Source organism: Danio rerio, chromosome 22, assembly GCF_049306965.1.
Source record: "Danio rerio strain Tuebingen ecotype United States chromosome 22, GRCz12tu, whole genome shotgun sequence".
NCBI lineage: Eukaryota > Metazoa > Chordata > Actinopteri > Cypriniformes > Danionidae > Danio > Danio rerio.
The window spans coordinates 2,564,406-2,590,456 of record NC_133197.1 but is presented as its reverse complement, the minus strand read 5'-3'; the positions used below and the strand labels follow the sequence as shown (position 1 = coordinate 2,590,456).

General features: G+C 40.0%; 1 protein-coding gene and 1 pseudogene across 1 annotated transcript; both read right to left on the bottom strand.

Annotated features, from left to right (window-relative positions):
- Positions 1-92: 92 nt before the first annotated feature.
- Positions 93-19,415, bottom strand: LOC101883509 (uncharacterized). Its single transcript, XM_073936762.1, has 5 exons — positions 19,338-19,415; positions 15,272-15,379; positions 14,313-14,496; positions 11,535-11,897; positions 93-5,885 (listed from the first exon to the last, which is right to left on the bottom strand). Exons 1-5 carry the CDS (start codon positions 19,413-19,415, stop codon positions 4,867-4,869), a joined length of 1,752 nt encoding a protein of 583 aa, XP_073792863.1. The 3' UTR covers positions 93-4,866.
- A 2-nt stretch (positions 19,416-19,417) lies between these two features.
- Positions 19,418-22,109, bottom strand: LOC137487257 (uncharacterized; annotated as a pseudogene).
- Between the last annotated feature and the right edge of the window lie 3,942 nt (positions 22,110-26,051).

Sequence of the window (26,051 nt, the reverse complement as noted above, 5' to 3'; positions counted from 1 at the left end):
AAACAAGAAAAAAAAAACAGACAAGATATTAACATTAGAAGCCAAAACAATTGGAGATGTAGACAAAAATCCATCTTAGTCTCAGTCATGTCTGAGGTGAAATGCTGTTTAATGGACATTTAAAACATTGGTAAGAGCACTTATGCAATTGGCACTAAGGGCAAAATTAAGAAGTGAAGTAATAATTATGTTCAATCAAACAAAAGTACAAAATATAAAAGTATGAATAATGAGAGCGAACAATAAAAAATGACTGCTATAGATCATTTCAACGTGATGTCACCATGTCATTTGCCCATGAACATTTCCTGTTTGTTGTCAAAACTATTTCATAACTGTAGGAAGAGGCAATTCAATCATAGCGTTAAAACAGCGGTCATAACATTATTAATATGTGGCTTTTTTTGGTTTCACAAAATCTGTTGAGATTAAAAATGTAAAACAGCAAATACGCTGGGACCACTGTTTTTGTTTACATCCTTCAAAATAGTCTATAATGGGAATAAATGGGGGGAAAAACAACAATATATCTGACGGTAGTTGGCATCTCTAGTTTTTAAAATGACAGACATCAAAATAAATCTTTGTATTATACTTGTTGAAAAATCTAAATTAAAGATTAACAGAATTACAGGTGATGGAGACGTATAAGAGATTTCAACATTATACTAAAGTTTGGGAACTTTAGCTGTCATATCGCCAACTGTCCATAAATCCACTCTTTGTTTTTGTTTACTCCATGTAGTTCTGAGAGCCGAGGTGATATTCTGATTTTCTCAGACACATCAAGGTACGTGCTAAGGTCACTCTTACACTAAATGACCTTTAATAATAAAACCTTCAGATAATATGATCTATGAGCTAATCAGAATTTAACTCCTCATACTACTGTAGATTATTAGGCTTCATTCAAAAACAGTTTTGATTACTAAACTTGGTTATTTTAAATTAAATCACATTATTTTATTGTAAAAATACTTCCAAATATGCCTTCTAGAGCAGATAAATCCTATTAAAAGAGCCTTACTATAATTTTTATTCATTATTCACACTGTTTAACCACATGAAACTTAGATATAAGCACTGAAAGAAATTTCTATGCAATTTTTTCATCATACCATTGCAATTGGGATCAAAACCGTCGGTGTGTGCAAAGACAAGGTGTCTCCTCTACAACAATCAGCTGGTGTGTAATCTGGCAGAAAATGTAAGGAATTATTATTATTATGAGGTGGGCTTCTCGTTCAGCATGAAACCCTCTTCAATATCCCTCTGCGAGTGAGCGTACAGGTGCGGATACATCGGCAGCTCCACTAAGACTAACCGTACGTTCACACTGAAAGCGGCGAGAGCGCCGAAGTAGCCGGAAGGTCATTCATTTTCAATGAGAGCCAGCAGCGAGGACCAGTGCGGCAGGTCTTCACTGTTGTAGGCGTCAAGGAGAGTTGAAATCAAGTTACCTTTATGGTAATGATCTATGAAGCGGTTTGGCGGCAAATAATCAAAATGAAGAAGTACACACCTTGAGAGGAGTTCAGAGAACACAGACCTGTGAACTTTGGTTTCAAACACAGTTGTTCCCTAGGGTTTGATTATTGCGGTTGCCGGATTACCTATTGTTTACATTGTTTTCTTACAGAAACAGACATTAAATAAGTTACTGATGTGCAATAATGTTATATATTTTTATCTTTAAAAAAGCGTGAATCTCATGCGACAATACAACACAGTACTGCTGCTTCAGGATATTTCAGACATATGGACACATCAGATAATTAAGTGGAGCAAAGCCACACCACATGCAACTTGATTTTCCATTGTTAAATGAATTTGATAAGAAATGCGCAACATTTTCATGCTAGAAAGCGTGTTTTATGCAGGAATGTAGATGATATGCTGCAACGGCTCCTTTAAATACGAGATCAATGTAGCGAATTTTGACGCTCTCGCCGCTTGAGCTGAAGACAGACAGCTTTGTCACCAGGGTGGCCGGAGTGACCTTTGATGCTCTCGCTGCCTTCAGTGTGAATGCATAATAAGAAACTAACTTGAACTAAGAAATCTGCTAGCGTTACAGCAGTATTATTGTCTATTGACTGAGTCCAGTCAAATGTAGGGTTCAGTACAAGTTGTTGCTGTTTGTTTTTAAAGGTTTGAATGGTCTGGGCGCCTACTTACACTGGTGAGCTTCTTCATTGGCATACTTCATCTAAGCCTCTTTAGTCGGCACAACAGTTTCAGCCGGTTGTTTCCAATTCTCAATCAAAATCAAAAGGAGACGAGGCTTTATCTCTTGCAGCCCCTCGTCTGTGCAATGGTTTACCTTTCTACATCAGATCTCGCTCTTCCCTTGGTGATTTTAAACATTCTTTTTAAAAGATCATCTTTTGTCTCTTGCTTTTGATTGTAATGACTCTTATTTTGCTCATATAAGCAAGTTTAGATTTGAGTTGTTTGATTTGTAAAACACTTGGGACTCTTTTTCAACCCTGGAGTTTCAAGCCTTAGGGTGCTTTCACACTTGTGAATCGATTCAGTTGTTCCCGAAACAGAGATTACAATTGTTACATTGTTGCTCTTTGCTCTTGGAGCGGTTCGCTTTCACACTGCAAAGTCTCTAATCGGACCAAAAGAGCTAAAACAAGTCACGTGCGAGTAAACTCTCCTCACATTGGTCAGAGTGTCAGGGTTTATTTTGCAGCGTCCCGCTCAGCTGTCAGGAGAGGTGGTGGTTTGGTGGTGATTGACAGGGAGCGCACATGTGACGTGTCTGAGGAGAGACGCGGTGGGGAGGGGTGAGAAAGGTGCACGACGTAGCCTATTTGAGGACCGGGAGGGAGACGCGAGATTACCACTCGTTTGCGGGCATCCGGAGACTCGCGAAACTTCCCGCCCTACTTTTAATTCTCTCTTCTATTACATATCCATAAAACACTGTGATATAACCGCGCTCGGATCGCATCGCTTTCTCACTGCAATCGAACCGCTCCAGGGTTCGTTTCAATCGAGCCGAGACCACCTCATTCAAGCGATCTCGGAGCGATTACTTTGGCGCGAAACAGAGCGCGATTACCCTGTTCACATATGCCAAACGAACCGCGCTAACTGGGCAAACGAGATGTGTTCCGAAACAAAAGTGTAGGTGTGAAAGCACCCTTAGACCGGCCCATCTCAGTTCACGACTGACTATTAAAATAAGGTAATTTCCAATTCAGTTTCTAAGGACACTATCACGTCTTTTTTCACAAAACAGCTGCTTCAGAACTTCAAATTTTTAACAACACTCACAGTATTATATGTCTTAACATTAAAAAATGAAAAAAAAAAAACAATTTTTCAGATGAGGTTCGAACACGGGTCGGCCGTGTCATAATTTAACGTGCTGACCACTGGACCACAGTGGCGCTGTTACGCTAATGTGGCTGGAATGAAAAACAAATATTGCACTATGACCTGAAAGACTTTTATTGATGGCTTAATCTTTTTCTCTCCTTTTTAGATTTCTGATCAAGTTATGTCAGATTTATTAATGTAGTGAATCATCTGATGTTCATTGAGCAGGTGTATTATTAATCAATATTAGTTATTCGAATTCTTACATTCACTAAGGTGCCGCTGTTTAGAGTCGAATGAAGATAGTTACATCATTAATAATCTGCAGGCTGCATTTTGTTTACGGGGCTGCGAGAAAATAAATAAAAAGAGCGGAGCTGCGGTAAAATAATGAATAAAAAGGGTGAGGCTATAGTCAAATAAATAAATAGATGAAAAAAGTGCGACTGCTGAGAGCGCAAGCATCTAGGGACACCGGCCCTCGTGGCCAAAAAACGGACCGGCCCACCGGGAATTCTCCCGGTTCTCCCGATTAGCCAATCTGGGCCTGCACTTTGGCCAACATTTGTTGTTTTTAAATGTGCCATAAAAATAAAACCCAACAAACACCCTCCAGAGTATTCATGTGGTTAGTGTTGTGGTCTCAGATGTTGTGGAATAAGAAATTAATTTGAAGGAAAAAAACTTGTCGAAGCAGCCGGAGCTCCAGAACAGACGCACTGACAGCAGAATCACCACAGACCAATGGCAGCTCAAAGGGGTTAAGCAGCCAAAATGAACTCCCGCATCTGATGCGAACTTCTACAGCAAACTCAAAAATAACCCAGTTTCAGATGGAGTTTTCAGTTTGTTGTTCAGTTTTGTTTAAAGTATAACAGGGACTTACTGCTTAAGGGTTGTACACAGAAACTGACTGTTTTTTCATTGAGTTATCTCATGAATGAAAACAGGAAAAATCATTTGGAAATCCTTGTTGGGGGCTGAGCAAGTTTCTGGTGGAGCGAAAGGACATGGATGAGGCTTCTCCTTAAAGCTGATTTATACTTCTGCATCAAACGGCGGCGTATGCTACGGCGCTGACGCATAGCCCTTTACCATGGCCGTCAGCGCAATAGCGCAAGCTCTGTGATTGGTCGGTTTAGTAGCGCTGACGAGTCTGGGCGGGACCGAGAGCCGCGTGAATGGTGCGAGCCTGATGGAACGATTGTTTACAAGTGTGGAGTCCCGTGAAGTTTTGCTTTGTGTTTACCTCATGGTTAAAGTTGTTGCACGTTCGCCGGTTCCTGCCTCAAAATGAGCGAGTTTGAGCCACTTGTACATCCAGGAAGTGTTCAGGAAAACAAAACACCAGCGAAGAAACTCGACACAGAGGAACATTTACACCTCACTGCCAACTAGCGTTTCAGAAGTGTAATGCAGACCAACAGAGACAGCGCAGAAGTATAAATGCACAGCTACACGCGTTGCCTGCGCCGTGGGTTACGCCTTTTCACTTGATGCAGAGGTATAAACCAGGCTTTATTCTCCCCGTCCTTATTTACAGTGAACTGTAAGATGTCTCTTCAGCACAGAAGCCTTGAAAAATGTTTTGCTGCACTGATCACATTTGTGTGGCTTCTCTCCAGTGTGGATCAGCATGTGTTGCTTGAGACTGTACTTACACCTGAAGCTCTTTCCGCACTGAGTACAAATGTACGGTCTCTCTCCAGTGTGAATCGCCTGGTGTATTTTCAGGGTTTGTAACTGACTGTATCTCTTGTCGCAGTGTGAACACTTGTAAAGTTTCTCTCCAGTGTGGGTCCTCCGGTGTCGTTTCAAGTCTCCGGATGTAATAAAGCTCTTCCCACACTCCAAGCACGCATGCTCTTTAACCCCAGTGTGGATCTTCTGATGTGCTATTAAATTTGACAGATGTCCAAAACTGTTTCCGCACTCAGAGCATGAATAAGGCTTCTCGTTTGTGTGAACTCTGAGGTGTCTGTTCAGCTCTGATGGCCATGAAAATGTTTTGCTGCATTGATCACATTTGTACGTTTTCTCTGCAGTGTGCATCTTCATGTGGTGATTGAGGCCTGATGATTGTGCGAAACTCCTCCCACACTGAGTACATGTGTACGGTTTCTCTCCAGTGTGGATCATCTGGTGCTGTTTCAAGTCTCCAACTCTAATGAAACTCTTCCCACACTCAAAGCACACAAAGTCTCTCACACCGGTGTGGATCTTCTGATGTACTTTTAAATATTGTTGATATATAAAACTCTTCCCACACTCAGAGCATGCGTAAGGCCTCTCGTTAGTGTGAACTCTAAGATGGGTCTTCAGGTCTGAAGACTTTAAGAACGTTTTGCTGCACTGATCACATTTGTGTGGCTTATCTCCGGTGTGAATCTTCAGGTGCTGCTTGAGATTATATCTACGCCTGAAACTCTTTCCACACTGAGTGCAGGTCAAACCTTCTACAGCTGTAAAGTCTTCAGTCTCTGACTGAGACTTTTCTTCACTTTTGACATGAAGTTTCTCCTCATCTTCACTCTCCTCCTCCACCATCAGATCTGAAAATGAAATAATTTAATTATATTATAAGAGGCTAGTTTTTAGCAGTTTGCTAGCAGCAAATGGTGCTTTAAAGGGCTTAACAGTGTGATGAGGACCCACATGGGAAACAAAGAACACTGTCTAGCTATGTAAGGATGACTATATCTCTCCATAATTTTAATCCCTTTTTTTTTTAATTAGAATATGCAAAAAGGTACATAAATTGGGATCATACAAATACAAAACATCAACAAAAAACCATAACAAAATAACAATAAAAAACAAAACAAAAACAATATAGTCAGGAACTGTTAGGTGTGTGTCTGTGTCTGTGTGTGTCCATGTAAAGGTAACTTGGTGGAAAAATCAGATTACATACATTAGGAACAATATCAGCCAATAAATGAAGCTAGTATCGCAGATACAAGTAAAACAGATAAAAAAAAAGAAACCAGTCAGAGTTAGGGAGTAACAACAATGCTTAGTAATGTATGATAGTAATAATGACAGTAAACAGAAAGAAAGGACAACAGTAATAATAAATGACAATGATAATAAATCACAAGTGCTACAGCAACTACTACAGAAAGTTACTTATATTACAACTACTATTGCTGCTACTACAGTCACAACCAGAACTATTACTACTATAATGTCTACTAATACTGACATTACAACGACTACTACTACTGATACTACTACAGCGTCTGCTTCAACTAATACAACAACGTCTACTACTACTACTACCGCAATCACTGCTACAACAACATCTAAATCAACGACATCTACTACTGGTACTACTTCATCAACAACGATTATTACTGCTACAACGACACTTACTATTTCTGCTACCACTATACCAACGACAACAACTACTACAGGAACTAATACTTCAATAATCACAATTACGATCAATACTACTACAATGACTACTACTACAAAACCAACAACGACTACTACTACTACTGCTACAATGACATCTTTATTACTTCTGCTACCACTATGCCAACTTCATCAACTACTACGGGAACTAATACTTCAATAATCACAATTACGATCGATACTACTACAATGACTACTACTACAACACAAACAATGACTACTACTACTACTGCTACAACGACACCTTTGTTACTTCTGCTACCACTATGCCAACGACATCAACTACTACAGGAAGTACTACTTCAAAAGTAGTATTTTAATCCCTGAGAACTGTTATGGAACTCCACACGCGACAAGCCCACGAGAATGGTCAGACACTAAAACAATAAACTTTCTAATCTGGGAAAAAGATCAGCTAGGAAACCAGTTGTTCAGGTTGTCTCGATCATGCATCCTGAGCCCCCCTCTTTGCCCTGGACTGTACATTCTCCACCTGAGCAGCACAGAATGTCCAAGTTTTAATTATGGTGTATCTTGTGGCTCTATGGCTGTTTCTCAATTCCAAGAACGCAGAGAACGGACTTGCGTTCTTGTGGAGAGCGGTCTTGCCAGGTGTCCTCGGAAGAACGAACTCAGGAGACCGCGAGGGCAGAGAACGCGTCCTTTGAGAAATGGGATGCTGCGTTCTTCCTGATGGTCATGTGACCTTCACGCGTTTTAAATGGAAATTATTTAAACATTAAAGCACTTATACAACGATTTATTGTTTTTCCCCTTCTTCAAAATATATACTTTGCATAAAAACATTAGAAATATACTCTGCACAATATAAATAAAACAGATTTTAATACGAATTTCAGCAAACAACTCTTAATGTGTTTATTCCTTTATTAAGATGGCCATGGTGATGTTTACTTTCACCGTCTCATTTAGGGAAAGTCCTGAGGTAAATAAGTGATCTCTCTGAACTTTAACAATGAATCTAAATAAAATGCAGCGCTTCCCACCTCCAGTCGCAATGACTTCTGGGACTTCCAGAGCGAGTTCGGTGCTCAAGTCAGCATCAGTGCGTCCTCGATATCAAGAACACATCCGGGAAGTTTCACGCGTCCTCCGTACTTGCGGTCTTGAGTATTGGAACTGAACTTAGGCAGCTGATGATGACGTTTCACGAGAACACGAGGACGCAAGACCGCTGAAGAAGGCATATTGAGAAACAGCCTATATTTAAGTTTGGTGTCAATTTAAATGTCTCTGTGTGGTTGGTAAAGAGGTCCAAATTTCACTGTAACATTTTACAATCTCTCTTGAGTTAGTTTGGGTTTTGACTTTGATAAGATCTTTGAAAGATGCTCCGCTCCAGGGAAAACGGTCTTCACATCAACTCATGACCAGGCACGAGTCCTAGGCTACGTTCACACTGCAGGTAAATGTGGCACGAATCTGATTTTTTCCCCCTCATGTGACTCAGGTGATGACAGTGTGAACAGCCCAAACCGCATGGAATCGGATCTTTTCGGGTCAGATCTGTGCCACTTTTATATGTGGTCTTAAATCAGACACAGATCTGATGTTTTGCAATGCGACCGCAGTGTGAACGGTTATGTCGGATTTCATGTGACTTTTACGTAATCTTTGAGCGACATGCGTCATCATTCTGTCCTGCAAACATCATCCACTCCTCAGCAGCACAGTAGAATGGCACACAGGGCGATTACTGCACCACAGAAAGTTGGTTGTTCATGTTAAAAACGATTTTGAAGGCAAAACTGGTGCATGTTAACTAATCTGGTTAACGGTTGAGGCACGGGTTGATCGCGAAGCCGAAAAGCGCCGTGGGAGTTGCGGATGGGATCTGTGTGCAAAGGAGGAAGAACTTTCTCTCCGAGAGAAAAAAAGGGCAGGCGCTCGAGCATCCAAACCCCCCTTCTGCACTTGTCTGCTGTTTATAACGAATTAAAATGAAATTACTCCACAAACGGAGATAAACCAACTCCGCCTTCACAGTTCAGTCTGCGGCTGCTCATTAACCCTTGATGAGCTCACTACACCGCCGGTGGTCATAGCGCCACGCGCAGCGCTTGTCATAAATCACAAACGATCAGTGTGTTTTTTTTATCACAGGAGACTTATTTTAGATCTCAAATGCTGAAATACAGATTAGTAGAAGCAGAACAATCATTTACAGTTCATGAAATACACCACGGTTGTCTGTGAAAAGGGTAATAATCATATAAGCATGATCTGACAACGTGCTTACTCATGCAGCACTCACGTTTGTGGATTATTAGACATTTTGTGATCTCCGTAATGCACTTTTGCGCATGCGGGTCAGTTTAGGACCATGATCTGTTCACACTGCAAATCTGAAATAGGCCACATTTATAAGAGCAGTGTGAACAGCCATGCAAAGAAATCAGATCTGAGAAAAAAATCTGATTTGAGCACCAAGCCTTGCAGTGTGAACGTAGCCCTAGTGAAGCTTTTATTGTCTTGAATTTATGGTGAATTGAGTATTTAGGGGAGTGTGGAGAAGTGTCTGTGGCAATCGGTAGTCAGGATACCCCGTTGCAGTGTATAAGGGCGCACCCACACTATGCTATTCGAACCGTGCCCAGGCCTGTTTCCCGGATCGTTTGAGAAGTGTGAGTGCTCTGAATTGGGCTCAGGCATAGTTCAATTGGCTGGCCCGGGCCCGGTTGGAAGAGGTGTGCTTGAGGGCGGTTCACTTAGGTTTTGGCGCGGTACGCTTGTGTGTAAGTGCAAAACGGGCCGGAGCCTGAAGCTGAAAGCGTGACGTGACTTTTAAGGGACTGTTTGATATGGATTTAATAATCAATCTTACTGTTCAATGAATGCAAACTGTTGTAGAATATTAAAGACTCAAACCCCTCACAGCAGGACAGCTACACCTTCAGCAAACCTCCTAATTCCTGCAGCACGAGGACTTTATGAGCGTCAAAAGAGGCTGATCTGTTTGGCGAAATATTTGACTGTGTGTCACTGCATATGAAACGACTATAGTGATATAACTAAAGAAATCTCCACTGTGCTGAAGTCAATCATCAATGATGTAAGCGTGCCCAGGGCTGAGTGCAATGTGAGTACGGGTCATCAGGGGGGACAAGCGTGCTTTGGACCCGGTTCAAGGCAACAGTACATGGTGTGAGTACGCCCTAAGTCTCTGAGCTCTGCATCAGGACTTACATGCTGCAATGTATTTCTACATGGTCAGGTATTCATCCCAAACTCTTAAATCTATCTTTGAGGAATTGATGTTGTACAATCTTGATTGGCTTATTCTGTTTATGTGAATTGGAATGGAAAATCTTTGCCTGACAAATACATGTACAATTCCTGTTTAACTCTAATATCTCCTGAAATCATTTAAATCTAGTAGATTGTTTAGGGCACAGGTGTCAAACTCAGTTCCAAAAGGGCCGCAGCTCTGCACAGTTTAGTTCCAACCCTAATTAAACACACCTGATCAAACTAATTGAGTCCTTCAGGCTTGTTTGAAACCTACAGGTAAGTGTGTTGGAGCAGGGTTGGAACTAAACTGTGCAGGGCTTCGGCCCTCCAGAATTGAGTTTGACACCCCTGGTTTAGACTGATGTTTCTGCAGCCTACGACCAGGATTAATCATACATTCAGGTTCAGTGGATGGAGCATGGGCACAGCATTAGAGACCTGATGATTTCTGACAATCACTGACTTAGTATGATATAATATAGGGGCAAAATCAAACTTTATGTATGAGCAAGCACGGGGCGGCCTAATATTACTTAAAAGAAATTAGCTTATTTATCTAAGAAACGGAACTAGCGAGGATGTGTCCGTGAGCAGATGAAACTGGCCAGCATACAGTCAGTATGCGACTTAACGATGTAAACGATGAACCATAAACTAAAAATAAGGATTTATTAGGTTAATCAATCTAAATTAGACCTAATTACAGCCTAGAAGGTAATCAGCTTGAATTAGAATAATCTACATTTAAATTATCATAAATTGGAGTCAGATTAAAATTAGGAGTTGGAAACAAGTTAAAATAAATTCGAACGAATAAAAATATTTATTTTCACGTGCTAAAAACGCTTACGCGCATTTAACCTTCACCCATGCTGTTAGTTCCGTCATAAGACTAATAGATGGACCCTTACAGCTCCATCATGTCTGCTAAATGTCAAACATTTCACGGGTTCACACAGACATACGAACATGTGTATTTGGCGTGCTGTCTGGGGAGAGGGCCCTGAGCTCGGGAAGACACCCTAACTCGTGTTATTCCCCATATCAGGATAGAGAGAGATAGGGTCCGAGCGCAGTGTCCAGCCCAGATCCAGAATACTCCATTCTCAGATTTAAATAGGTATGGAGTTTAATAGTGTGGAGTAGGGGTGGTGGAGGAATGCTGAGGTCAAGAGAAAACGGAGGTATGACGTGTTTGACTATTTATAGGGGTTTAGTTTTAAGCTGATTGGATAATAAAATGATTGTCTGTGATGAATTAGCCTAGTCAAAGACTGATCAAGCTCATGTTTATAAAACATCACTTAGTAGCCAAAGTATGGCGTACTGAACTGAACCACTCAGTGGAAACGTGGCATTAGTCTTATAGACTTTACAGATCTTATATAAACACAAACAGTTTGACACACTCAAAAGGACAACATGCAACTGCATCATACTTAAATGTTGTCATCATATATTTTTTTATCAACTACAAAATGATCGTAAATAATACAACCTGGAAGGTCTGGATCTGTGGATGATCTACTTACCGTGATATTTTTTTCTGTGCTTTTGTAGAACAAATGATTGTCTGAAACTCTTCCCACAATCAGTGCAGCGATACGGTTTCTCTCCAGTGTGGATCCACTCATGTATTTTCAGGTTTCCTGAATCCCCGAATCTCTTGTGGCAGTGCGAACACTGGTACGGTTTCTCTCCGGTGTGGATCCTCATGTGGCGATTGAGATCACATTTATGCCTGAAACTCTTTCCACACTGAGAGCAGGTGAAACCTTTTACGGTTGTTGTTTTCACTGAAATACTATGTTCAATCTCTGATTGAGTTTCTTCTTCACTTCTGACCTGATGTTTCTCCTCATCTTCACTCAGTTCTTCGGTCTTCACCATCACATCTGAAAATGAAGTTACATTTCAAGAGGCTAGGTTTTGCTAACAGTGCGAGCAATTCTGACTAAAAATAGATTTGTATGTAGAGAGAATATAAGTGAATAAAAGCTTAAAAAAAACTGATCAATAATTGGGAACTAGGCTATAATTGGTTAATAATGCTGCAAAACAATTCTATCTGAACTTCAGCTGTGATATTGTGAACTGTCTGATACACACAGCATGAGCGCTTATAAACTTCAATGTGATAAAAGTGCTGGATCTGATATTGTGACAGGGCTTTGTGTATATATAACTCGGCGCAATAGCCTAGGGCAGTGGTTCCCAAGTGTTGAGGTAGAAAAAGGCATAAAAATGCTCCACTATTTTATACGGCTGTACAATTAATCGAAAATCCGGTTTCGATTTCAAACGATTATAAAAAAAGCATTAATTGAGATAAAGTTTATTGCATCATAAACCGCCCCCTTTCCAGTTGTTCACGTTTGTTGCTTCTAAAAGCGCGAAAGACCGCGTGCTTATTTGTGTGTGCAGCAAGCACACGCAGTCAGAAGCATGCGGCCGGTCAGCATTCGGTCTCATTCGCACACTGAGACGAGCAGCGGAGCGCAGACATCTAAAGTCATCTTAACGTGAGCGCTTTAATGGTCAAATAGGTGTCAAAACGCGATGTTTAGTGATTTTTTTATATTAACCCTCATTTGTGTAATAAACAAACGAGTTGAGGATCAAAAGACGTGAAAGAGAAACCATTAAAGAGACAGCGAGAAATATTCCTGCCGCCTGTTTTTATCATTAATCAAACAATGACAAAATCCCTCACTAGTCTTGACTGAAGGACTGCTGTGGCTAAAGTGTTTTTCTTACAGTGAAGATGCTTAAAGCACAGTTTGTTTAATATTTTATTCTATTGTATTTATTTCTCTTTCCTTTGCAAGGTGGAAATAACTGTATATAAACACTTGAAGTCAGAATTATTAGCCCTCCTGAATATTAGCAACCATTTTCCAGCCCAATTTCTGTTTAATGGAAAGTAGATTTTACTTATTTCTGAACATATTAGTTTTGATATCTCGTTTCTAATTACTTATTTCTTTTATCTTTGCTATGATGACAGCACATAATATTTTACTAGATATTTTTCAAAATACAAGCATTCAGATTAAAGTGCAGTTCAAAGGCTTAATTAGGGTAATAAGGCAAGTCATTGTATGACAGTAGTTTATTCGGCAGACAATCAAAAATATATATTGCATAAGGGGGCTAATAATATTGAAGTTAAATTGGTTTCAAAATATTTAAACCTGTTTTTATTCTAGCTAAAATAAAACAAATAAGCCTAGAAGAAAAATATTATAGGAAATACTGTTAAAATTCCTTGCTCTGTTAAACATCATTTTGGGAAATATTTCTTAAAAAAAAAAAAATTCTCAGGAGCACTAATAATTTTGACTTTAACTGATAATCGTTTTGAATAATCGTGATTACAATTATGACCAAAATAATCGTTATTATGATTTTCCCAAAATCAAGCAGCCCTACTATTATATATGTATTTTCAAGTACTAAAAAAATCAAAACATGCTTAAAATTCCAACATAATAGTAAAAATAATTTTTTTTAAAAATAAATTTAAATAATTATTTAAATTTTGCTCACGCAATGTGCTTGTCCAACGCGTCGTAAAGGCAAAATCAAAACAAAATTGGCAGAGAAACGTAAATGCAGTAGTTCTTCAGAGGCGAAGAAAAAGATTAGACAAAGATTAGTTTTATTGAAGGCCAAGACAAGTTAAAAGTGATTAATTTATATTTTCTATACATATTATATATTAATATTACACAAACACACACATACAGTATATATATATATATACTGTATATACTGGGGGGGCAAAGAAAAAGGCTGGGAACCACTGGCCTAGGGGATAGCGCGCCAACATATGGTGCAATAGCACATCAGGGCGTTGCGAGTTCGAATCCCGGCTCGACGACATTTCCCTACCCTACCCAGTCTCTCTCTCCCACTTCGCTTCCTGTCTAAAATCTGTCCTATCTAATAATAAAGGCAAAAAGGTCAAAATAAAAATGTAAACATTTTTAAAAAAACTTAAAATAATAAAAAAAATATATGAATAAAACAGTGTAAACCTCAGTCATATTTTTCAGTCAATTTTAAATTAAGAACCACTATATAACAGGGCTATTCAATAAGATTGTCATTGTGGCCAGTTCATGAAAACCATCCCAAATGAGGGGTCGGAGAGATATGACTTGAACTATAAGCGAGTGATGACAAATTGTTTAACAATATAAAATAAAGGTAATAGGAGAAACAACAAAGACTGATGAAGAGCTAAAAGATTTACAACCTCACTATTCTTCAGCCTCATTATTAAAGAGTAATGAATAAACACAAACCTATTAGTTCTTCAGTCTCTTCCTGTTTAATTCTGCAGGGTTCTGGATCACTCATCTTCTCACTGTCCTTCAATAAACTCTGTCCTTTGCAGATTTCTCTTCTTCCTGATGGTCTGATGCTCGTCTTCACCTGTAGACTGATGGGAATATTCCAGTATTCACAGCTGAACTGAAGGAGAGCGAGCTGTAAATATAGAAACGAACAAATCTGCTTAATTTACACTGATTGATCAAATTATATTATGATAGTTTTATCTTGTAGACAATACAACAGGTAATTACGTAATTTCCTCAAGTCTGTTGAAACTAATACAAATAACTTCATTTGTAGATCTGAAGACATCAATATAATGAGCTGAAAACAGGAACTGTTGACATGAAATAAAGAGGATTTCAGCAGCTGTGATAATATTGATGAACCTCAGACTATAAACACTCATTGAACAGCAGCAGATCAGCTCATTTTAGACAGGTTCAACACCGAATGTTTGATTTTTCCAGAAATCTCCACAGGCCTACAGTTTAAACACCCTGTAAACAGTTACCACATCTTTGCTGAAAGATCTACGTGGTATGTCAATAAACGAACAAATAGTTACTTTTAGTATGTTACTTTAATACTATTTACTGTATTCACAAGTTAATAATGAACACCACAAATCATGTTTTCAGTGATAAACGTTATATATCTTCAGCACTAAATTACAATTACATTCACAGATCACATTTATCGATATTATTAATCCAAAAGCTGAATAAAGTACACAGATAAACATGTATTTTTATAACACAGATATTGTCCTCTCAGAGCTCCTCTCCGCCTGCTGTATTGTTTTGGTCAGCAGACACACAGATAGAGGTGAACTCAATGCAGAAACTAGTCGCAGATTGTCGCGTTAATAAACTGTAAAGTGTGTTTTATTGTTGTGTAAACACGAGAAAAAGCGTCAACGACTCACCTCAGCTCTGAAGACTCGACGCTGAATGAACGCGTCAGCGCTGACGTCATCACGGCGAGCGCATTTGAGAATCGTCAAAAACGCGCCAATTGTTGACAATATGGCAAGCTGTTTACACGTTTGTTCATTCTCAGGATATAAATTCTTGAAATCGTCAATTTTATTGTTGATGTTAATAATAGAGTTGTTGATAACCGAACTGCTGAAAATGTGAAATAATATATATGAACGACATGGTGTGAGAAATGTAAATTAATGCAGAGCTTGTCGCACATCAATCAGGCGGTGAATGTCAAAGACTTTAAAAAGAAAACGGACCTTTAACACTGTGATTTTGCAATGGCATACAGTTCACCTGAATCATTTTTAACTAGACCTAATGATGATGTTAAAGACATAATCCAGCACATGTATTGAATATAGGCAATTACAGATCAATAAACTTTATCCACCGGTTTCTGTTGGTTTGTATGCACCAGGGGCCTCATGTATCAACGCTGCGTACGCACAAAAACTTTGCGTACGCCAAGTTTCACGCTCAGAATCGCTCACGTTTGGATTTACTAACAATGAACTGAACGTGGGAATGTGCGCAGCTTCACGGCAGCTTTCTGGCAGGCGTACGCACATTTTTTGTGCGTGTCTGTTTTATTTCCATTGGCGACTCCTAGAGGCAGTTGTGTTAAATTCTTCTCTACAAAGTGTCTGATCCTTGTAATGGCGTCTGTATGAGACGGGTTCATATAGTAGGTATGTAAGATTTCCATACCATACAGTTGACCAGCTAAACATTAAAGCACAATTTGCAGCGGTCGCCTGTTTTCCCAATGTAATCTGAGCTATCGACTGCACGCACATTGCTATAAAGACACTATCTGAAGATGAATTTGCATGCGTGAATCAGAAACATTTCCATTCAATAAATGTGCAAATAAAATATGATGCACAAACTTATTGATGATTCCTACTTGTCTTTCTCGTGATAAATAGTAGGCAAGATCTGATATGTAGCGGGGAAAAAAAGAAGAATGAATTCATCAGACGCTGGATTCGAGCCGAGTTTATGCTCAAACGTGTCAGTACATGATCACATGCTTCTTATGAGGTGCGCCACTGAGACTGCTAAGAGAACTGCAACACTTTACAGATATAAATCACACTATTTCTTTTTTAAATGTACTCAGTGCGATGTTCAGACCCAACTGTGTTAACCGCATCAGCTAAACTCTCCCACTCTATTTTTTTTTCTTTTGTTGTTAATTCCGGAGAACAAACTTGCAAATAACACCGCTTTTCTCCGGTCTACCTCCGAAAGCAGCACCTCCAATTCACATTCTGTTCAAAGTTTCTCTTTTTGCTTGCTTTTGCCGTTGCTTTTTCGTTGGGTTTTGACATTAGCATAGTCATTAGCATATTCATACGGGGGAGGAGGCAGGGAGGGGTTTTGTGCTTGTGCATGTTGCGCTCAGTTTCACGTTCATTCAGATGTACAAAAGAATGTGCGTGAGATTCGGCGTACATACATCTGAATTTTTTTCTGCGTACGCACATTTACAGCTTTGTGCGTACGCAATGTTTTAGTAAGATTTCCACGCATGTCTTCGTACATGAGGCCCCTGGGCTGTGCACAGACATTTTGAGGGTCAGTGGCCCAAACCAAAAAAAAGGGACACTAAGTTGGTAGGTTCTTGCTAATGCAAATTTTCTAGTTGTTATAAAAATACAATTAAAAGAGAAGCCAGTACACTCTCAGGGTTCTTGCACCATTTTAAAAGTTAAATTTAATGCTTTTTAAGACCTCAACAAATATAATTTAAGACACAAAAATTTTATAATTTCTTTGGAATAGGCTAGTCATTTTAATGTTTTCGTTACATTTAAATAAACTGTGCCTCGTCACAGTATGGATAACCCACAGTACCTGTCTTTTGGGTGTCTGGTGGTGAAATGAAACCGTTATAGCTGACTGTGAGGGGGCGTCTGAACTAGAGCTGTAATCAGGCTATAAAAGTTAGGCCCGATAGAGCCCGAACCCAACAAGTACATTTTGATTGACAGCTTTTTAAAAGCCCGAACCCGTTTATAGCCCGACATCATCCAAATGTGCACAGGCACAGCTCTTTTGTCTTTTTTTCATGAACGAGTCATTTATATGCTTAACATTACTTATTCATAACATTGACTACAGGCCAAGTTGGAACATAAAAATAAAACAAGCCCTCTGTAACATCTCAACACTCTAAATAGGCCTGGGTACATACACTTAACCTTTAAATTGGCCAACGCACCAATAAAAATAAGGCGCAGTAGGTAGTGCTGTCACCTCACAGCAAGAAGGTCGCTTTGTGGCTGGTGCAAGCCTCAGCTCAGTTGGCATTTCTGTGTGGAGTTTGCATGTTCTCCCTGCATTCGTGTGGGTTTCCTCCGGGTGCTCCGGTTTCCCCCACAGTCCAAACACATGCGGTACAGGTGAATTGGGTAGGCTAAATTGTCCGTAGTGTATGACTGTGTGTGTGAATGTGTGTGTGGATGTTTCCCAGAGATGGGTTGCAGCTGGAAGGGCATCCGCTGCGTAAAAACTTGCTGGATAAGTTGGCAGTTCATTCTGCTGTGGCGACCCCGGATTAATAAAGGGACTAAGCCGACAAGAAAACTTAAAGAAAATGGACTAAGCCGTCAGCGAGCTGACAGGGAAGATGACGAGGTCACTCGCTGCATTGAAACCGCTGTCATGGAAAATCAAATGAATGTTTCTGACTGGTAACATTTTGATTTTGATTAGACATTCAAACTCTAAGAACGTGGATATTTAGCACAAGTTGTCAGCACTTTTAGAAGACCACTGATTGCAATCTGGATTGTAATGCAACAATCGTCAAGAACTGGTGTGTCCACTTTCCAGGTGTGGGCACATTGCGTGAGTGACGCTGCGGACTACGGAGCGGGCGGTAAAACATTGAGCGGATTAAAGGAATCAGGGGATATTTAGAAAAGCGGTAACTGAACAGCCAGGGGCGGGGGCACGGGCGCGTTGGAGGGGGTACAGTTTGAGAATGGCGCAACATGAATTGAGCGTTTTGTGCGAATCGCTCAAGTTTAAAAATCTGAACTTCAGTGGACATTCGCGCCGTGTTAACCAATCAGGAGCTTGCTCTTGTGGGGGCGTAATTGTGACGTAGAGCCTGTTGTTGGTGTACCGGGGACAATCCTCCAGGCGACACCGACAACAGTTCATCAAACTGGGCTTGGCTCAGTCAGAAGCACCTCTGAAAGCCTCCATTATCCAGGTTAAGTTTCTGGAGGAGTTTATGAGCTCACAGAGCTGGATGCACATCTGAAAGCATGTAGTGGACTCAGACACGACCCTAAATGTATCAACTCAGTTTCTCAGCCTTCATAAAGCACATAAACACTGTTATTTTCTTCAAAAAATACATGTTAGCATTTAGCAACGCAGCTAAAGAGTCACAGATCAGACAGAATCCCTGCCCATCATGCGAATCTGCTTCTGTTGTGAAGCGAATTTGACGCTCGAATGAAGCGGATTTGACGCTCGTATGAAGCGGATTTAACGCTCGAATGAAGCGGATTTGACGCGCGAATGAAGCGGATTTGACGCGCGAATGAAGCGGATTTGACGCGCGAATGAAGCGGATTTGACGCGCGAATGAAGCAGATTTAACGCTCGAATGAAGCGGATTTAACGCTCGAATGAAGCGGATTTAACGCTCGAATGAAGCGGATTTGACGCGCGAATGAAGCGGATTTGACGCGCGAATGAAGCGGATTTTTTTTTTTCATTTATTTCTTACAAAGCTAACAGGCATCTCTAGCTCCGCTCATGCCCCACCTCTTTGCTGACTTTCGTTTATCTGCAGTCAGCAGAATAATCCATTAAAAAAATGGTGATGATTTTATATTTCATATAAACAGGATGGGATTGTGTATTTTGGTGCTGCCGGTGTGCACAAATGGTTAGAAAAGACAAGGTGGGCTTCTCATTCAGTGTGAGACTGTCTTCAAACTCTCTCCACTGGCGATCGTACAGGTGCGGATATATCTGCACCAGCTCTGCTGCTCCACTCTTCAGTGTATTCATGTGGCTAGTGCTGCTGTTTTGGATGTTGTTCTCCTGTCTGAACATCGTGGAGTCAGAAATTATTGGGGAGGGAGACATGTCAAAGAAGCCCTGACTGCAGAATCACCACAGACCAATGGTAGCTCAAAGGGGTTTAGGAGCGTAGTGTATTTAAGACACTAAATACGTGTACGACACTCTCTAGAGTGCGTACTCTTGTGTCGTTTCAGGGAATGTAACAGACTGAATCTCTTGTCGCAGTGTGAACACTGGTACGGTTTCTCTCCAGTGTGAGTCCTCTGGTGTTGTTTCAGCACTCCAGCTCTAATAAAACTCTTCCCACACTGAGTACATGCGCACGGTTTCTCTCTAGTGTGAATCCTCTCATGTGTCCTCAGTGATTGTAGCCAAGCAAATCCCTTGTCGCAGTGTGAACACTGGTAAGGCTTCTCTCCAGTGTGCATCATCTCGTGACTTTTCAGGGATTGTACCTTACGAAATCTCCTGTCGCAGTGTGAACACTTGTGCGGTTTCTCTCCAGAGTGAATCATCTGGTGTCATGTCAGGTTTGCAACTCTAATAAAAGTCATCTCACACTTATCACACACAAACTCTTTCACACCAGTGTGGATCTTCTGATGTCCTTTTAAACTATACTGATGTGTAAAACTCTTTCCACACTCAGAGCATGGATAAGGCCTCTCGTTTGTATGAACTCTAAGATGTCGCTTCAGATCTGAAGGCCTCAAAAATGTTTTGCCGCATTGATCACACTTGTGTGGTTTATCTCCAGTGTGGATCCTCATGTGTATTTTCAGGTATCCTGGCTCATTGAATCTCTTGTCGCAGTGTGAACACTTGTAAGCCTTCTCTCCACTGTGGATCCTCATGTGGCGATTGAGATCGCTGTTATGCCTGAAACTCTTTCCACACTGAGTGCAGGTGAAACCTTTTACGGCTGTTGTATTCACTAAAAAACTGTGATCAATCTCTGACTGAGTTTCTCCTTCAGTTTTGACATGATGTTTCTCCTCATCTTCACTCAGTTCTTCAGTCTTCATCTTCACCATCACATCTGAAAATTAAGTAAATAAGTCACATTTTAAGAGGCTAGTTTTAACAGTTTGCTAACAGCAGACAGTTCTCTAGCAGAGCTCGACAGTTTGAGCAATTCCGACTACAAATAGATGAGTACGTAAAATGTGTTCAGGAGGATATATGTAAAGTAAATCTTATGTAGAAAATAAATAAAACCTGATCAATGAACGGGAACTGGGCTATAATTGGTTATTAATGCTGCAAAACAATTCTAGCTGAACTTCAGCTGTGATATTGTGAACCGTCTGATGCACACAGCATGAGCGCTTATAAACTTCAATGTGACAAAAGTGCTGGATCTGTTCAGGGATATGTTGTGACAGGGCTTTGTGTCAGGGATTACTAAATGACTTAAAATAATTTTAAAAACAATGTTAATAAAACAGTGTAAAGCTTTGTAATATTTTTGTCAATTTTAAATACATAAAAAAACTACAATTTATTTACTTTAAAAACAAACATACAAAGTAACTTGAAAGTGTCTGTTTACTTTTTACATGTAGTAATTAGTCATGTAATCAGATTATAACTTTCAAGTAGTAATTTGTAATCTAATACTTTGTGCAACTTACCCAACACTATATAATATACATCTAAAAATATATGGCAAAATTAAACACATTAAGGAAAACTGAGGATGAATTGCATTTTAAACACAAATTGTAAACAATATAAAAATCAAAAGGTTATAGAAAAAAGAACCAAGACTGATGAAGAGCAAAAAGATTCGCAACCTCACTGTTGTTCAGCCTCATTATTGAAGAGTAATGAATAAACACAAACCTATTAGTTCTTCAGTCTCTTCCTGTTTAATTCTGCAGGGTTCTAGATCACTCATCTTCAATAAACTCTGTCTTTGCAGATTTCTCTTCTTCCTGATGGTCTGATGCTCGTCTTCACTTGTAGACTGATTGGAATATTCCAGTATTTACAGCTGAACTGAATAAAGAAACATAAAAATCTGCTTTATTTACACTGATTAATGAAATAAATTACATTATGACAGTTTTATCTTGTAGACAATACAGCAGGTAATTACGTAACTTCCTCAAGTCTATTGAAACTAATACAAATAACTTCATTTGTAGATCTGAAGACGTCAATATGATGAAGTGAAAACAAGTTTTGTTTTATTTTTCAGAGCTCTTTATAGACCTACAGTTTAAATATCTCGAAAGCATTTCCCACATTTTTTGCTACCACATATGCAGGGTATGTAAAGTAACAAATACACACCAGATATTTATTTATAAATACAACAAATAACTACTTTTAGTATGTTACTTTAATACTATTTACTATATTCACTGGTTATTAATGAGCACCACAAATCATGTTTTCAGTGATAAACGTCATATATCAGCAGCACTACGTTACAATTCACAGATCACATTTATCGATCTTACTAATGCAAAAATTGATGAAGGTTCACACTTCAGATACAAAGATAAACACAAGCACATTCACACATATTGTCCTCTCAGAGCTCCTCTCCCTCTGCTGTATTGTTTTGGTCAGCAGACACACAGATAGAGGTGAACTCAATGCAGAAACTAGTCGCAGATTGTCGCTTTAATAAACTGTAAAGTGTGTTTTATTGTTGTGTAAACACGAGAAAAAGCGTCAACGACTCACCTCAGCTCTGAAGACTCGACGCTGAATGAGCGCGTCAGCGCTGACGTCATCACGGCGAGCGCATTGGAGGATCGTAAAAAAACGCGCTAATTATGGCAAGCTGTGTAGACGTCTATTCATCCTCAGGATATAAATTCTTGAAATCAACAATTTTATTGTTGTTGTCAGTAATTGTTGATAAATGAACTGCTGAAAATGTGACATAATAATATATATGATTAACAGACAATAGCCCCTTTCACACATACAGACCTTTCCGGAAAATTGCCGGCAATTTTCCGGAAAGGTTGTATGTGTGAACAGGTCCTTTTTGAAAATACCGGTAAATTCGTTCTGGCTATTTTCCGGAAAGAGAAGTTGTAACATTACCGGCAATTTGCCGGAATGCTGCGCTGTGTGAATGCAGAAGGAAGATTTCCGTAATAAGCGCGTGCACGTCTAGAACGTGCTGACGTGAGACGTCTGCTTTAGCCAATCACAACAGTCAGACGCATTCACGTCCGCGTGGTTTGTGAGAATAAAAACCTTTGAATATTTTTCCAGACACATTTAGCTGCTAGAAGTTAGTCAGATCACGTTTATATGTTCTTCTTTATGCCAACTGTGTAAATAATCATCGATTAGATGCTTATGATAAGCCGTTGTTTGTTTACCTTCAAGCTTTGCGTGTGCCTGTGAAACAGCCTGTGAGCGCCTGCACACGCACATATTATGAACATCTCGACATGCGAAAGTGATCCTGCGAAAGCTGTTCACAATATTGATCATCCACAGAGTTTGTAATTTAGTCAAATGTTTACAAATACAAGCGCAGCCGTTTAAAGCTCATTTGTGGTGAATGATGTCAGAATTTACCGGTATTTTGGAATGGATGTGTGAATGCTCTTTTCCGGAAAATTTCCGTAACGTCCTCGCCTGTGTGAACAGCGCTTTTTTGAATATACCGGTAAAGTCGTTCCAGAAATTTGCCAGATATTTACCGGCATCACTGTGTGAAAGGGGCTAAAGTTAACGTCTGATATAATGAATGTGATTGTTACTATTGTTACAGTCGCCTCTGGCTCGCATGGTTCAGGATCGGTAGAGCTACGCATCAATGAATTTGTTCTTCAGTGTTTGGACTCTCAGTAATGATTTAAACCATACTGAACTGAGCTAAACTGAACTGAACTTAAACACTAAAAACTGAACTACCCTGATCCAGTTACTATGACCATTTATGTGAAGCTGCTTTGACACAATCTACATTTTTAAAGCGCTATACAAATGAAGCTGAATTGAATTGAATTACTAGTCAAATAACCAAGCATCAACATCCCGCTCTCCCTTGTGAAACCTGGTGAAGTAACTGGAACTGCAACTAAATGAAATTCTGCTAGGCCTGGCTCCAAAACAGAGCAGACAGATTTCTAGAAGTAGATTTCTACAGGGTATATGCACAGCTAGTGTTTCTTTCCCCAACAGATAAACTTATGGTGAACGTTTATGTGTCTTTTTCAATTTTATATGGTTCCTTTTACAACACAGATGTTGTAATTAATATATAATCAGTTACAAAGACTTAAAGAGCCCATATTATACATGAAATAGGGTCATATCTTGGTTGTAAGTGTCTCCAACAACAGTCTAATATGCATGCAAGGTCAAAAAACACTTTCATGGTCTTATAATCTGCATTTATTTTTACCTAATTATCCCAGCGACTCCTGTATGAATCGTCCAGTGATTCATTTGTTCCCAAACCCCTCCTTAGCGCGAAGCTAATCTGCGCTGATTGGACCGATGACAGTCTGTCGCGATTGGTCGACTGCCTTCAGTCAGAGAGGGAAATGGCCAATAGCTAATCAGCAATTTAAAAAGTAATCACAGTTCATACACGCTCGATAGTGTATGCGTGGATTTTAGCTGCCACACTATGGCGAGTGGATAGTGCCACGGATAACCGAACGAAGGAGACAGTCGTGTACTCGCCATACCACACACACACAAAAACACACACACACCTCCGGATGACAACGCTCCCGCTTCCGCCCGCACCCGCCAGGTTTTAGCCTGAGAACCCGCTCCGTTTTCTGCCCGCCGCGCCCGGTCCCGCTAGAGCGGAGAACACAACCAAAAATCACCCAGTATACAGTCCAGACAGCTAAGCTGTCTGTATAAACACATACACACAGCACAAAGCTCGTTCGTTCGTTCGCTCTCTCTCTCTCTCTCTCTCTCTCTCGCTCTCTCTCATACGCTCTCTCATACCAAGCAGACTCTCTCTTTCTAATTCACATAGCAATATCCGTGATATTGCTAGACAGCCCGCTCCCGTCCCAAATTAAACCCGTTACCGACCGCTCCCGCGATTTATTCGGAAATTTATTCCCGCGGCTGTCCCCGCGCCAGATTTCTGCGGCGCGGGAATACATTTCCGAATAAATCGCGGGAGCAGAACTCTAGCACGGAGCTCCATAAACAAACAGCACGCGTCGCGTTTTTAACGTGACTTTGCACGCGATAAGATAATATATCCAGTTAACCTGATACAGTACACGCGGTTACAAGTAACAAATCACAACTAAATACATTTGCAAGCTAGAGTAAACGAGGCAACAACTTTAACCGCACGTACTTACACTTGAGAAATGGAAGAAACACATCCTGACGTCCATCAGTTACTCTTTACTGATCCTTCCTTTAACAAACTCAGATGAAGTATTCTTTGTAGCATGTAGCTTCCAGAAGTTTCCAACTGCTTGGTTATAATGCTGAGGTTTCATCTTTGGGTAGAGACTCAATATATCCATCTGCAGTGTGACTTCAATCAACCGGCATGTTTGTGTGTGTGTGTGTTTGTGGGTGTGTGTATGTGTGTGTCTGGGTTTCTGCGTCAGAGGGCGGGGCCTCAGGTTTGAAATCTCCCGGGTTTGCGCGTGCACGTGAATAACTTGGTTTCGTTCGTACGTCATGGCGAAACACCTAATGAATCGTGATCAAGGCGACTCGTTTGAAGCACTATGAGTCGACTCTTTTATAGATGAATCAACAGTTTTAAACACTGTACACTAACAGATTTAAGCCTTAGCTGGATACTTCACTTCACTTAGAGCTGTGTTACACACTACATGGAGGGGAATTTTCAAAAACCCATAATATGGGCTCTTTAATGAGATGAAAAAAAAGATGCACAGCAGAAATAGCAGGCTAGTGTAGAAATTCCATTGAAAATACTGGAGTAAATCTTCATATTGTAAAGACATGATGTGGAAAAATATAATTAAATGCAGAGCTTGTTTATTCTGAGACCCACTTTATATCGTACATCAATCAGGTGGTGAATGTCAAAGACTTTTAAAGAAAACAGACCTTAAACACTGAGATTTTGTAACAGCAAACAGCTTACTGAATTTACTTTAAGTAGGCCTAATGATGATGTTAAAGACATAATCCAGCACATTTATTGAAAATAGGCAACTGCAGAGAAATAAACTTCATCTACTGGTTTCAATCAGTTTGTGTGCACCAATAGAAAATGTACCAAATCTTTAAGCTTTACATTTCTGTTTCACTAGACCCTTTCACACGGTGATACCAGTAAATATGGGGAAATCTTCCGGAACCAATTTACCCATAAATTCATAAAAAGGTGTTCAGACAGGCACGGACGTTCTGGAATTTTTACCAGAAAAGACGATTCACGCATCAATTCCAAAATACCTGTATATACTGACATCATTAACCAGAAATGAACTCTAAACGGCTGCGCTTGTATTTGTAAACACAGAGGTGGTCTGGGTTTTGTTGATGGTTTCACTTTTGATTTAAAGCTTTAGCATTCATGCAGCTGCTTTGTCCCAGAGAACCGCAAACCGCAGCTAAATGTTTACACACTTCACTACATTACAAATTCTGTCGATGGAGAAGTATGGTGAACAACTTAAATTAAAATATGGAGGAACATTTTCGCATGTTGAGATGTTTATA

Coding starts and splice junctions, on each gene's coding strand:
- LOC101883509 (XM_073936762.1), bottom strand. CDS start 19,415: ATGTTCAGACAGGAGAACAACATCCAAAACAGCAGCACTAGCCACATG. Junction 14,497..15,271: donor GTCGAGTCTTCAGAGCTGAG/GTGAGTCGTTGA, acceptor CTATATTTACAG/CTCGCTCTCCTTCAGTTCAG. Junction 11,898..14,312: donor AGAGACTGAAGAACTAATAG/GTTTGTGTTTAT, acceptor CTTCATTTTCAG/ATGTGATGGTGAAGACCGAA.